The following is a 13,216-nucleotide window of genomic DNA, read 5'->3' as shown; positions in this document are numbered from 1 at the left end:
ATCCTTTGACAATTTGAATCATTATCTTCTAAGAATTAAATAGTATACACATGAATAATCATGTCTAAAGACATGCATATGTCTTCAAAAAGCAGCATAAACCTCTGCATTGACAAACAGTAACAAACCTCATCCATAAGAGTGAATTTTCCAGATGTCGGGCTTGACATTTTTGAAACAGCTGCAACTGGGGCAGGAAGTGACTTTTTGGGTGCCCTCAAGGCTCGATTTCATATTGGTGATTAGCTTAAATGGCTGGTAATTAGGTTTAACTGCAGCTTCTCAGGGTAAAAGAAATGTCACAGTGGTGGTCTCCAAAAGTCTGAGAGGAACAAAACAGCCCTGGCTTCTTGCTCCTACATTTCCAAGGTCAGCTTGACATAATCCCAGGAGGGACTGCAAGTTCCTGTGCAGTGAAGTTACCGGGCTACGGAGGATCCATTCCAAGGCCATGTTCCTTACCTGCTTACAAAACAGAGGCTGACACTGAGCTGTGAAGCACTGGGCGACCCCGTTTCTACACACGCATTTGGCACACCGACTCAACGGCCAGTCCTCCCCATCCCGAAACACACGGCCTTCGGAGGAACAGGGTTCTGGAAAGTCAGAAAAACAAAAATTACCAGGGGGTCGGTGGGGGCTTGGACTTGCCGATTCCAGGCTGACTGCATGGGTGTGTGGCGAGGACAGTCACACGAGGTCTGTGATCGGGGCACAACGCAAAGAAGGGGGGCCTGTTCTTAGGGGTTAATGCTTTGTAGTCATTGTGTGGAGTTCTTAATGACTCTCCCCGTTTTGTAAGTGAAGTCCAATGAGACAACATAGCATGTACGAGGGGCTTCGGGCCCCAGCCTGGGCACAGTCCCACCTCCCACTGCTTCCTTGCCTTTCTGGGATGGGCTCTCAGCCTCCTGCTCCCACCCACGCCCAGTGAATGCCACCACCCTCCACTTCAGCCACGACCTGGGCAGGGTGCCAGGGGAGTGCATGTGACCTAAGCACCAAGTGGCAGGGTGGGGTCCAGGGAGCCCATGGAGGTCTCTGCCCACCCGGCACGTATCTCCATTCCTGAGGGAATATGATATTTAAAATAGCAGATTCAAAACATGACAGGCTTAGAAAGACCACAGGATTAAAAAAAAAAAAAAAAAAGCATCCCCCAACCCCTGGCTTTTTGCACAAGGAACCCTGCACTTCTTCAATTTGTACACCACCCAGAAAATTATGGGCTTGGCCCTGGCTGATCCTCCAATCTCTCCAGACAAAGTGCTTTCAATGTCTCATTCTCATGGAGGGCCAGCAAGAAGCCTCCTAAAACGTAAGGGAGGATCCCACAAACTAAGACAGCCTACTCCCCACTCCACCCCTAAACTCTGTTGTTCAAGTATTTTTATTTGCTGGGTTATTTGACCTCAAGCAGTTACTGTCCTTTCCTGGTGAGTGACATCTGAAATGCACGAGGCAAGCATCCCACTTCCATCATTTCCTAACATAGTTTTTAACCTCTGGAATGGTTGTCCAAGGTAAGAGATCACCAGAAATGGAATAACTGTGAGTCAGAAAGAAACCAGGCATGTTTTTAAAGGGAAAAAGCAAGAATAGACTATAGCTTCCAGGTACCATTAGGTAAAAGAATAATTTTAGCTATTATATGCCAGGAGAGAACAATGCAGCAATGACAATAATTCGTATTTATTGTGAAGTACAGACTACTTGGTTATAAACACAGGAGGGGCTGCATATCTGTAAATGCAATAAAAGGGTATTTAGACCAAGAGTGAGTTCCAAGGAGAGGGCCTGGAAGTGGGCCCTGGCCTGCTGAAGCAGGTCTTGGTTTGTAGGCAGGCGTAATCTCCACAGCGGAGGTGCAGTAAAGACACAGAGCTGCTTCCTGCTCTGTGTGTCTTAGGGAAAGTGTTGTGTCATCTCAAAGACCAGCAGCAGCATAAGTGCCAGTGGTACTACATGCAGAAGTGATTTGTTCGTTCTTCTCTCTGCCAAGAGGCAGAAGTTAGCCTTGTGGAATCACATCAGAGGATCTTGTCCCTCCTCCCTGCCTGCTCAGGAGCTATGAATGCAGAGGGATGCACTTGGCCAAGGCAAAATAGATAAATCAGAGACTTGCAGAATCCCAAGTTTGGAATGGAGCTTAAAGATGACTTCCAATCTCACTCTCTGCAACATCCCTTCCCACCAAGTGCAAGGCTAAATCTTGTTCTAATAAGAAATGTGGTTGGGGATCTTTGAACCACATTGAACATGAAAGAAAAGAGCTGGGATGTCATCAGGTGAACCTCAAAGGCAAAGAGGGCGTCTTTCTCCAAGCTGGTACTCACTCCCAGGGCCCACACAGATGGGGCAGCAGCTGCCTTCAGGGATGAATTCCAGCTCCTGGTGTCCACACAACAGCGGTGGGCATGGCTGGGGGGTGCATCGGACCTCCCCTTGAGTGCAGGAGCACACACTACACTGGGAGGCAGCCCACTCGGTCCCATGCTGGGTGTTAGGGAAAAAAAGGAGAAAAGTTACTGTCAGAACATAGGCTTTCATTTGGCCAAACACAAACCAACCTTCTTAAACGATGGACGGAGCTCAGGAAAGATGAAGAATGCTCTCAGCCTACAGGATTGAAACCAGGGCTTGCAATATTCCAAGTCTAAAAACTGCCTTTTATTTTCTCATTATCCCTAGATTCAGATTTGAAAATTCCAGAAAACCACAAAAAGAAAATAAAGTTACCCCAATCCCATCATTTAAGAAATTCTATAAAGCCCAAAGTGAATGCACACACATACACATACATGGACTTAATTTTTTATTATGTTTATATTATTTTCAATAGTTATCACTGATTCCTTTTCTTTTCCTTCCTTCCTTCCTTCCTTTCTTTTCTTCTTCCCTCTCTCCCTCCCTTTCTTTTTTCACCCTGATTAGTTCCCACATATATTCATATTCTTTCTCTCCCTCAACCCACCAGCCCTCTCTCCCTTCCTCCCCACACGCTCCCTCCTCTGTCCCAACGATCTCATGGTCCTGGGGAAGTGTGACAGACAGCAGAAGGCACCTGCTCCCACTGCTTCTCACACAAACTGCAGAGCCAACTCATTCATGCCCTGGGGGAGTGCGCATCTACACCAGGAGAATGTTCCTAGTCCACCCTAAACTGGGGTGCAAGGTTCCCAAAGCTAACACTGTATCGGCACTCTAACAGATCCCTGTGCTGAGTTGTTATGTGACTTACTGAGGACCAAAAATATCTAAGTGAGTCACTCTCAGATATGATGCAGAGTAAGAGAAGGTGAAGCCCAAATATAAAAAGCTACAAATATGTTGTTTAGGGAAATAGCTGTCAAAATATGCTTTCAGTGGCAGAATGGAAAAATGGTGGTCTTTTAGAAGATGTAGGGGGAAATTTAGCTTCATAAATAAAGTTTTCCTCCCATAACATTTTGTTAAATATTGGCACCTTCTTTTCTTTGCCTCTGTTAAATGTAGGATATGATGATATCTGATTCGGCACAAATCAGTCTAGGCTTCTATTAAAAACATCACACATTCCAGGTGCTCAATCACCTGACATAATCTGGGGATTACAACTGCGTCACTGAGAAGCATAGAAAATAAAGTCCCCTTGTTTCTCCACGAGCCAGTGTCCAGAATAATTAACTATTCGTCTCCCTCAAACACAAAAGAATTCCGTCCAACCTAAACAAGTCAGCACCTCTTTATTCTGCGGGCTGCTGCCTGGTTGCAAGCACCCCAAATCTGACGTTTTGGAATTACTAACAACCAGAGCTGTTGTGGCAGCAGTGATAATAATAGGCAGTCACAGTCCTCTTACTCTTTGGGAACCAAGCCCTCACCTTACTGTCGTGAAGATTACTTTCCTCTAAGTGGACTTACTGGGGGCACAAGGAGGCAGTAACTCAAATAATGCGCCGAGTAGACGAGCCAAGGGTTTTCTTGTGTGCCTGCACGTCCTTGGATCCCAGCTCAGCCCTGCCTGCTATGGGGACTATAGGTGAGTGACTTTATCTTTCTAAATCTCAGCTTTGAGGTAGCTCATTAAAGAGCCAGCAAGTAGGTGGAAAGCAGAAGGAGCTCAACTCTCTCCTCAATTTCCCTTTCATGAGTTCATGGCCACCTTTCCCTTCTTTACACCTACGGGCCAACTGCGATTGTAGGAATGGACATGCACTTCCAAGTCCTCTCCCACTGATTTGTACTGCTGCTTTAATTAAATACAAAAATTTCATATTTCATAGAGCATATACATGGGCAAGCCTACAAGTTACTAATAGGAGGCAACCGACCTTTCTACTTTGAAAGGCCTATACAAAAAGCATAGGAAGAAATTATAAGAGAAAAATTGATAGGTTCTGATCAATTAAAATTTTAAAGGCTGTCAAAAATACGTTATAAACAAAATTAAGAGGCAAATGACAAACTGATTTAAAGATTGCAAATTATATTAATTAGAATGAAACTGACATACAAAAACACTAGCAAGCAATAAAAATCTCTGGAAAAAATGGCAATAAGCTTATAGAATATTCAACTTTCTAAATTGAGAAGAAATATTAATTAAGATAAAAAATAGATAATAACATTTACAATCAGGTATGGGAAGAGTTAAAATGCACCGTAGTGAGTGTTGGTGAGGTTGCAGTGGAGTGAGGCTCTCCCACCCAAGGCCTTCCTCGCTGTAGCGCGGAACAACTCAGCCAGGGCGGGGGTGGTTATGCTATTCCAGCCAGGTTTGTCATCAGACACAGACAACTGCAAACTGGTTTAATAACTACTACAGACGGCACGGCTTCAGCACTCAAAATACTTAGATGCTTTGACCTCCTATTCTCACTTTTAAGAACTTATGTGAAGAAAATGGTTGATGATACACAGAAAAGTTTCAACACAAGAAAATTCCATTTCACTGTTCCTTACAGCAAAATTAGAAACATTTTAGTGAAAATTGGAAGCTACCCAAAAGCCTACTAATAGGAAATCATGTTCTCCAAGAGTATGCTAGGGAATTATTTACAACATAATACTCTATTTAAAAAGCAAGATATAAACTCTATACACAACATAATTACAACCATGTAAAAGCACACATCTCTATCTATCTATCTATGTATCTGTTCCTCTCCGCTGCCACCCCCTCCCCACAAAACTGAAAGAAGAGTAACAGAGGTTTTTAGAGTTTGGGGATTACTAGTGGATTTTTCCCCCTGCTTTTGTATACTTTTCTATTTTTGAAATTTTCATCAATAAACATATTTTTACTTTTGTCACCAGAGAGCAAATTACTGTTTAAAATGTCTGCTGAATCATTTATATATCTTAAGTAAAGTAAAATTTGAAGATATAAAACAGCTTGAAGTGAACTTCTTTATTATGTTACAAATTAGGAGATTGCTTCTAAACATCTAGACATTTCACTTCATTAAAACAAGAGCTTGTTTTTTTTTACTATTCAGAATCACTAACTCTCATTTCTTAAACATTTGCAATCACATCTCCTTTCAGAGACCACAAAATTAATTATAATAACAATCTGTCAATCACCAAAATAATTTCATCTGTAAAACGAGAGGGCTGTGTTAGCTAACCTCTTCAGTAGCTTCAAACTCTCTAATGATGTAAATTTATTATCTTACTCAAGAGACATAAAATTAAGCAGGGGATTCTCCCTTCACAGTAAGCGGGAGAATTATGGGAATAACAGAACATTCGGCAGGTAGCCTGCATCGCTTGATGTCGAAGCCACAGAATGAGCTCCAGATGGTGACTGACCAAAAGTGCAGAGTAACGGAATTACTTCCCCCTCTAACTGGGGGAAAAGTCACAGAAGGCCCCTCCTTTTTCATCTCCTCCCTCTAAGACCGTGACACCTCTCTCACCAAAGGAAACCTAGAGACCAAGGGGTTCAGCAGATGCCAATATATTATACATAAAGTATCAGTACTCTATATACCTATTTACAAGAGCCTGATTTTTTATAAACACTGGAGCAGCAAAGACAGCATTGTAAAATCAAAGAATAGTAGCTATGCCACGCAACACTCCCACAAGACCCAAGTTTAGCGATGCCATCAGAACCTCATTAAGACTTTCAGAAAACATGGGCTTTTGACACTGGGTGAAAAGCGCATTCTGCAGATATCTTAAATATATTCTTCTACACAGCCGCTAACAAGTTGGTTTGGCTGTTGACATAAGTCCAAAGGAAAGATAAGATCATAAAGTCTTTACCTGGCTTAGTGACAGAACAACAAAATAATTTTTCTTCACATAATTTGTTCCTGTAATGAAGTTATAGCGGTAGAATACTAAGTATCTGGGAATGTTCAGTGCGTATTATAATTACACCCTCTAGGTTGAGGGGAACAAGGCTGCAGAATTCAATATTCATTCCTGTCCCCACACACATAAATTAGTTCTCCTTTTAGCCTCACAGACAAGCAAAGCAAGCAGACCTCTCCCTCCACGTTCCTCTATTCAATTAGGCTCGGGCACCAGGGTGTTACCACCTGCCACTTCCTCTTTTAGTGAATCTTCAAGCATTACCTTCTCAGACATGACATTATCTAGAGCTGGTGTTAAATTAGGGCAGAGGCAAAGAAAGGGGATTAATGGCCCTTCCCCTCCCTTTCACAAGCTAATTTGTGGGGAGAAGAGCAGGGGGAAAGCACTCAATACTCTTTAGGAAAACATATTTCAGGCTTGTCTCCCTGTCTGGTTGGCAAGACTGGGCAGAGATCCAAATGCTAATTTGAGAGGATAGCTTTGGGGACATCATGGATGAAATAGTCCCCCAAACACTGGCTATAATAAGCCCACGTAAAACTGTCAAATAACCTGAAGTCAACCAAAAGCCTCGAGTGTTTTCCTCACTCGAGAGAAAACACTGGGACTTGTTCTGACTTGCTTGAATGCCAGCTGTAGGAGAGGCTGCCCGCCGCACAGGAAGGGAGGTCCTGCCTCGAGGCGCGGCTGCTTCCCTAGGGCATGGCCTCCTCATGCCTACCAAGTGCTACCGTCCTCGACTTTCTTTGTTTCAACCCTATCCTCTGGGGGCATTGCCACTCATGCCCTGCCTGCCACACTCAACTATCTTCACGCCCCTCCTAAAGCTCTCTTAGGGGAAAGCTTCCACTTCAGATCACAGTCCCAAAGTTCCTGGTGTATAGCTACTGGGAGACAGTCTGCATCACCTGCCCTATGGGATGCAAGCCAGAGGCTAGAGAGGATTACTGAGGGTCTGTGGGAGGGGAAAGTGCTCTGGAAACTGCTTTCCAAGCAAGCTGAAAGGGCAAAACACAAAGTTTTTTAAGGGTCTCCAAGATTCAGGAAGAAAACCCGTGACACAAGTGACAGATGAGACACAGCAAACCCAGATAAGCATTTAACCCACTCAAGAAAATAAATAAGAAGAAGGATTTGGCAAGAATCTAGAGGAAGTGAAGAAAGAGAGTAAAGGAACAACAACGGGAAGACTAGACACATGAGCATTTTAACTTTATTAATACAAAAATTAAAAGATTTTTATCTTGACTTAAACATAAATCATTTTTCTATCTCTATTTGAAGAAGCAGACCACTAGAGATTTTTTTCTTTCAAACTCTCATTCCTTAAACACAGCTCTTTTCTTAGTTACTTCAAATACCAGAAATGTAATTGTAACATTTTCTAAGGGAGTATATTTTGAAAGTTGCATATGGAAAAGTGATGCACAGATACGTTCTTACCCAGTTTAGAGCTTCGCACGTGACGTGTTAGAGCAGAAAGGGTGAAGTGCAAGGAAGGCAGGCAAAAGGGAGACTTTCTGAACTATCCCAGGAAAAGGAGGCCAAGTGGATTTTGAACTAACCCATCAGCAGATCTGTGGTCCTAGAGTTGCCCACCACACAGGCACTTGGTCAACGACCAATATGCCCTGGGGTCAAGTACATGACCTAGTCAGAAAAGGGGTTTACTCATTGTGTGAGTCCTCTAGTCACCGATGTTTCTTGAGCACCTACTCTGGAAAAACCTCAGTGCTAAGTCCAGGTTAGGTGGGAGGCAAGGAAGGTCATTCTAAAGATACAGAAAATGTCAGTGTTCTCGGGAAGGTTGCACCGTGCAGAAATATAACATGAGAGAGCAAACGGTGTGCCGTCAGAGTCGTCCATGCAAGGGTTTATTAGTCTCGGCTTCCCTCCAGGTCCTGATCTTATTTTCGTCCCATGTGTTCCTTTATTTGAATGATTCCGCTTGGTGATTTTGACCTTGAACCACACATCTATTCCAATCATTATGAACTGACATCATTTACATCACCAGTCTGCCCTGCTGCAGCTCCCATTTCACGGGGAACCCTCTTCTGTGGGGTTTCGAGCTCACCTCACCCAACATGACACAGACTGAATGGAGCAGCACAGGGTGACATGTGGGCATGAAGACATTCCCGACTCAGACCCTGCTGGGGTGCCTTTCAGCAGCAGGTTGTGCAGAATGAAAGAGTGGCTTCCTCAGGTAATTAGGAGACAGAGGCCCAAGTGAGACGATCCTGCCCCACAGGGAAAGTGCATTGTACTCACGGGGTTTCAGGTACGCACACTGAATAGCTGCCAAGAGTGGATAGTATCAAATCCTGCTAACCTGCGCTCTCTCCTGAATGGAGAGAGACACTAACTCGGAGAAAGTTTTCTATCAGGTGGAAGATGAGGATTAAAGCAAAGAGCCTCTTTCCATCACAGTCAACTTCACCTGCTGCCTCCAGATAACATTTAGGTGTTTTGCGTAAAGATAAACTGTATCCATTGCATTTTCATAACTTCTGTTACAAACCTTGCCATAGTACTTTGAAGCCAGTATTTAATATCTCAAAATTAATCCTAACGGATCTGAAATGAGAAAGTATAAGGAACTCTAGGATTGATTTCTAGTGCTGGGAGTCTAATGGAGAGAGGTGAGCATTCTGATCCTCTAGGGGAGTGTGGCCATGCCTGCAGGCATTTCGGGTCATCAGGACTTGGGTGGGGGGAGGCGCGGACGGTGCTACTAGCATCTGGTAGGTAGAGGCCAGGGATGCTGCTGAATTTCTTACAAAGCCCAGGACAGCCCCCACAACTAAGCTTAACTGGTCAATAGTCCTCAGGTTTACAAACTACCCTAAGGGCAAGAGTCCTGAGGTAGGAGTAAGAAGACCAGGGTTCTAGGCCAGGTTATAGCACTTATTAGCAATATGGCATCGGGCACGGAATGATATCTGTTCCACTCACCCACCCAGGGCTGTCTGTAACTATCAAATGAAAAAATTGGATGTGGTATACGAAGACGAGTTGGCACTTTTATTATTTAGCATCGTAACTTCTTCAACATCAACATTCTCAGACTACCCTTTATACAGACACAAATTCGGTCTACAAATATTTACATGCGGCCTATGGAATAAATAGGATGGTTTTAATCTCATTCAAGAAACCCAAATGCCTCTGGAAAGTCAAATGAGCTTCCAGTCCCCCGCAGCGCAGACAAAGAGAAAACCACCTCTCCTGTCAGCACGAGGCTGGCACTCAGCTTTCCCTGGTCAATGACCCGCACACAGAATCATCGGGTCAGGAAAGACTTACCGCACGGGTTCGCTCCTCGTGACGGCACGATCCTCGAGTCGGCGACACACACTCGGGGCAGCACTGGTTGGCAGCTATTTGAAGCGCTTCTCCCTGAGCATTTAAAACAGCTCAGTGTGAAACAGCGGCAGCAGACACAACCACGCTGGTTCATCGCACCCCCAGCCATCCTGGAGTCACTAAAGCTCATGAGTTTCCGCAGGTGACAACAGCAGACAAAATAAACGGAATAAACTAACAAAAAGGATTCTCTCTGTCAAGAGGAGCTTCTCTCAAACATAAAATGAATCTCCTTGTGGAAGTAATTTCTCTGAAAATTGTCCACATCTTTTCACGTGTAACAAAGTGAAGAATTCTATTCACTAGAAATGTTTCATCTGAGTGTCACACAAGAACAACAGTGAGGGTGAGAGAAGAAACTGTTATCTTGACTTGGGTAGGGGTGAGGGGTGGCCACAGGGCCGGCAGGTTTTCCAGATCTCCTATAGAGGCTGCATGCAGTCAGCAGCGGGGAGCTGAGGTCCTGAGGTTCACCTTTGTCTGGGACACAGAGTAGCAAGGCACAGACTGAAGGACAAAGCTGGGAGTGGAAACAGCATTGCTGAGGTATCATCTGTACTGTGGGGAGCTGGGTAGAATTCATGGGCTCCAGTAAAGATCTGCATTGTTTTCGAGGCATCTATAATTGCAACTGTGTCTCCTAACAAGATCAGATACCATCAAGGGAATCTGATCCCATGTGATATCCCAGGATTTATTGGGAAGTTGTCACATTAACTAACCATCCATTTGCCACAGTGAAGGATCCATTTATCTAAGAGTTATTAAAACTATGAAGCAAAGAGCTTACATTTGTCTTTGGGGCCAGTGATTCTCCTATTAGATCCCCTGATTTATCTTATTTTATATATATATTAGCATTTCCTCAAATCTAGAGATGTGGCAGAACAGGCAATGAGTGATTTTGGTCAAAAATGGAAGGAAATACTGCATTAGCCAGGAAATTATAACTTGTTCACAGAATAAAAGTCTACAGAGAATTCAGCTGCTAGAATAAAAAAAAAGTATGTGTGTGTTAATGTTTCCTTGTTATTTTAGGCTGCATCTATTTAAAAAATTGTGCCTACAAGAGAATTGTAATTTTACATAACTACATTCACAAGACTGGGTGAGAAATGGGAGTTAGGATTTTACAACTGTTAATCCATAAAACAGATAAATACACCAGTAAGGGTAAGCACCAAATTCTTCCTACTTGCTCTATAAAGGATAAACATAAGACATGAGATCTTATAAAATTCTATGTACTATACAATGTTAATGACTTTTCAGTCAAGATTTCTAGAATTCTTCACTTTGTTTCCCCAAGAGAAAACTACACTTGTATAATTTCCACTAAGACAGTAAAATGTAGAAACTACATTTGCCTAATTTGCACTAAGAATTTCATACAACTAGGAAATGAGATAAACCAAGTGTTGCTTATATTCCAACATGAAAACAGAGAGCAGGGAAGAAAGTCAGGGAGAATGAGAGATTTCAAGGGATATTATACGTCCCCAAATTAGTTTTTTTTTTTTACTTTTTATTGACTTGATTGGGGTGACACTAGTTAACAAAATTATCCAGGTTTCAGGTGCGCAGTTCTACAACGCACTATCTGTACACTCTACTGTGTGTTCACCACCCCAAGTCAGGTCTGCTCATCACCATTTATCCCCTCATATTCCCCTCTACTCCCCCCACCTCCTCCCCCAGCAATCACCACACTGGTACCCATGTCCATGAGCTTTTTCTTTTATTTCCTTTTTGTTCAATCCTCCCAATGTGCCCCCCCCCGCCCAGCACCCCCCAACGGCTGTAAACCTGCTCTCTATCTATGATTCTGCCTCTATTTTGTTAGCTCATTTGGTTCATTACATTCCATATATGATCGTTTTCTTTGTTTTACATAAAAACTGATTTTCAGGTTTGGCCCTCAAAGCTCATTTCATAAATATGATGTCCCTTGTTCTGAGTGGCAGCTATCGTGAGTCTATCCGCGGAACTTCTGGTTGGCCACAAAATGTGATTTGGAGCTACAGAAGAGCAAAAAAGTCTGCATGTGGGTGCTTAGAGAAGGAGAGACAGGGAGTTCTGGCTACCTAACCATGGAACCTTGCAGCGCCGTGCGCGCCGTGGTCTAGGGGGAACACATAAGCCTATTTCCCTGCAAGTTTTGCATTGGGAGCTATTGGGAAGTGGCCATATGGGCGAGAGACATTAATGAAGATTGCTAGGGGAGCTGGACAAGATTACTTGCCTAGGATCTAGAAGAACCAACTAACAATAATTATGATGATCATTTGATAATTATAGTTAACAGTTATTTAGTACTTAGAATAGCCAGGGACTCTTCTAAGCATATATATATATATATATATATATATATATATATATACACACACATATATATATGCACACACATGTTTATATATGCAGAAGTAGGTTTATAGTTGTCAGCATGGAAAAGTATATAATGCAAGAACAAACTGTGTATTTTGTGTACTCACAACTGCAAACCTGCTTTTGCCCACCCCTGTACACATCCACATACATGTATGTAAGTATGAGGTCTGTCCAGAAGGTATCCAGCCACATACTATGAAAAATAGAGACATTTATTGAAGAAGATACAAGATACAAGAAACACTGTACACAGGACAGAGATACCTTGGTCCCCTTCAAAGCAGGAACCTTGGGACCTCACACAGTTCTCCCAATCGCCATCAGCTGCCCTGTTGTATTTTCCTGAATCTCATCGATGGTCTGAAATCTCTTCCTTTTCAAAGGTGATTTTAGTTTTGGGAAAAGCCAGAAGACACAGGGTGCCAAATCTGGGATGTAGGGGAGCTGAGTCACCTGGGTGATTTGATGTATCACAAAAAAACTCTGCATGAGACGTGACTCATGAGCAGGTACAATGTCATGATGAAGCTGCCAATCACCAGCTGTCCACAGCGGCAGCCTTCTGAATCATACGAATAGTTTCCATGGAGGAATGTTCAAGCTTAATGCAAAATTTGATGTAGATTCATTGCTCTACTGTCTCATTCATTTTGAACGCGACGGGCCACACAGTACACATGCTCACTCAACAGTGTCTACTGCCCCCACCGTCAGTGAAGTCGTCATTGTTCACACATGTGCGCATTCCAGTCCACTGTCCTTGGCTGCCAGGTTATATCAATGTCGCACAAACCACTCTTCTTATAGTAACAATGCTTGGGCTTTTTCCAGACAGACCTCATATATGCACATATGTGTATATATATATGTGTGTGTATATATGTGTATATATAATTTAATTCTCACAACTTGATTAGGTGAATACTCTTATCTGCATGGAGGTTTGCAGCTGAATCCTGTCCCATGTACTAACACAGTGTCCCTTTGCATGACATCATCCTCTATACCTAAATATTTTTCAGATACCTTCAAGAGAGGACTGGGTTAAATAGTCAAGGTTCTAAATGGCTCTGTCTCTGTCTCTGCCTCTGTCTCTGTCCCTATCTAGCTGGCTATTCTACGTGGACATAGATTATGGATGTAGTCTATT

General features: G+C 43.1%; 1 protein-coding gene across 3 annotated transcripts in view; it reads right to left on the bottom strand.

Annotated features, from left to right (window-relative positions):
* Nucleotides 1-13,216, bottom strand: part of FRAS1 (Fraser extracellular matrix complex subunit 1) — a 423,027-nt gene that overhangs the window by 255,843 nt on the left and 153,968 nt on the right. For all 3 annotated transcript variants that reach the window (XM_024577139.4, XM_053922841.1, XM_045184911.3), the window contains exons 4-6: nucleotides 9,619-9,711; nucleotides 2,337-2,496; nucleotides 463-596 (exon numbers count right to left, since the gene is read on the bottom strand). In XM_024577139.4, coding sequence (XP_024432907.2) covers nucleotides 463-596; nucleotides 2,337-2,496; nucleotides 9,619-9,711 — 387 coding nt within the window. The remainder of the gene's footprint in view (nucleotides 1-462; nucleotides 597-2,336; nucleotides 2,497-9,618; nucleotides 9,712-13,216) is intronic.

The sequence above is a fragment of the Desmodus rotundus genome, chromosome 4, assembly GCF_022682495.2.
Source record: "Desmodus rotundus isolate HL8 chromosome 4, HLdesRot8A.1, whole genome shotgun sequence".
Classification (NCBI taxonomy): Eukaryota; Metazoa; Chordata; class Mammalia; order Chiroptera; family Phyllostomidae; genus Desmodus; species Desmodus rotundus.
Note: the sequence above shows the minus strand (reverse complement) of the source record. Positions and strands in the feature narration are given on the sequence as shown.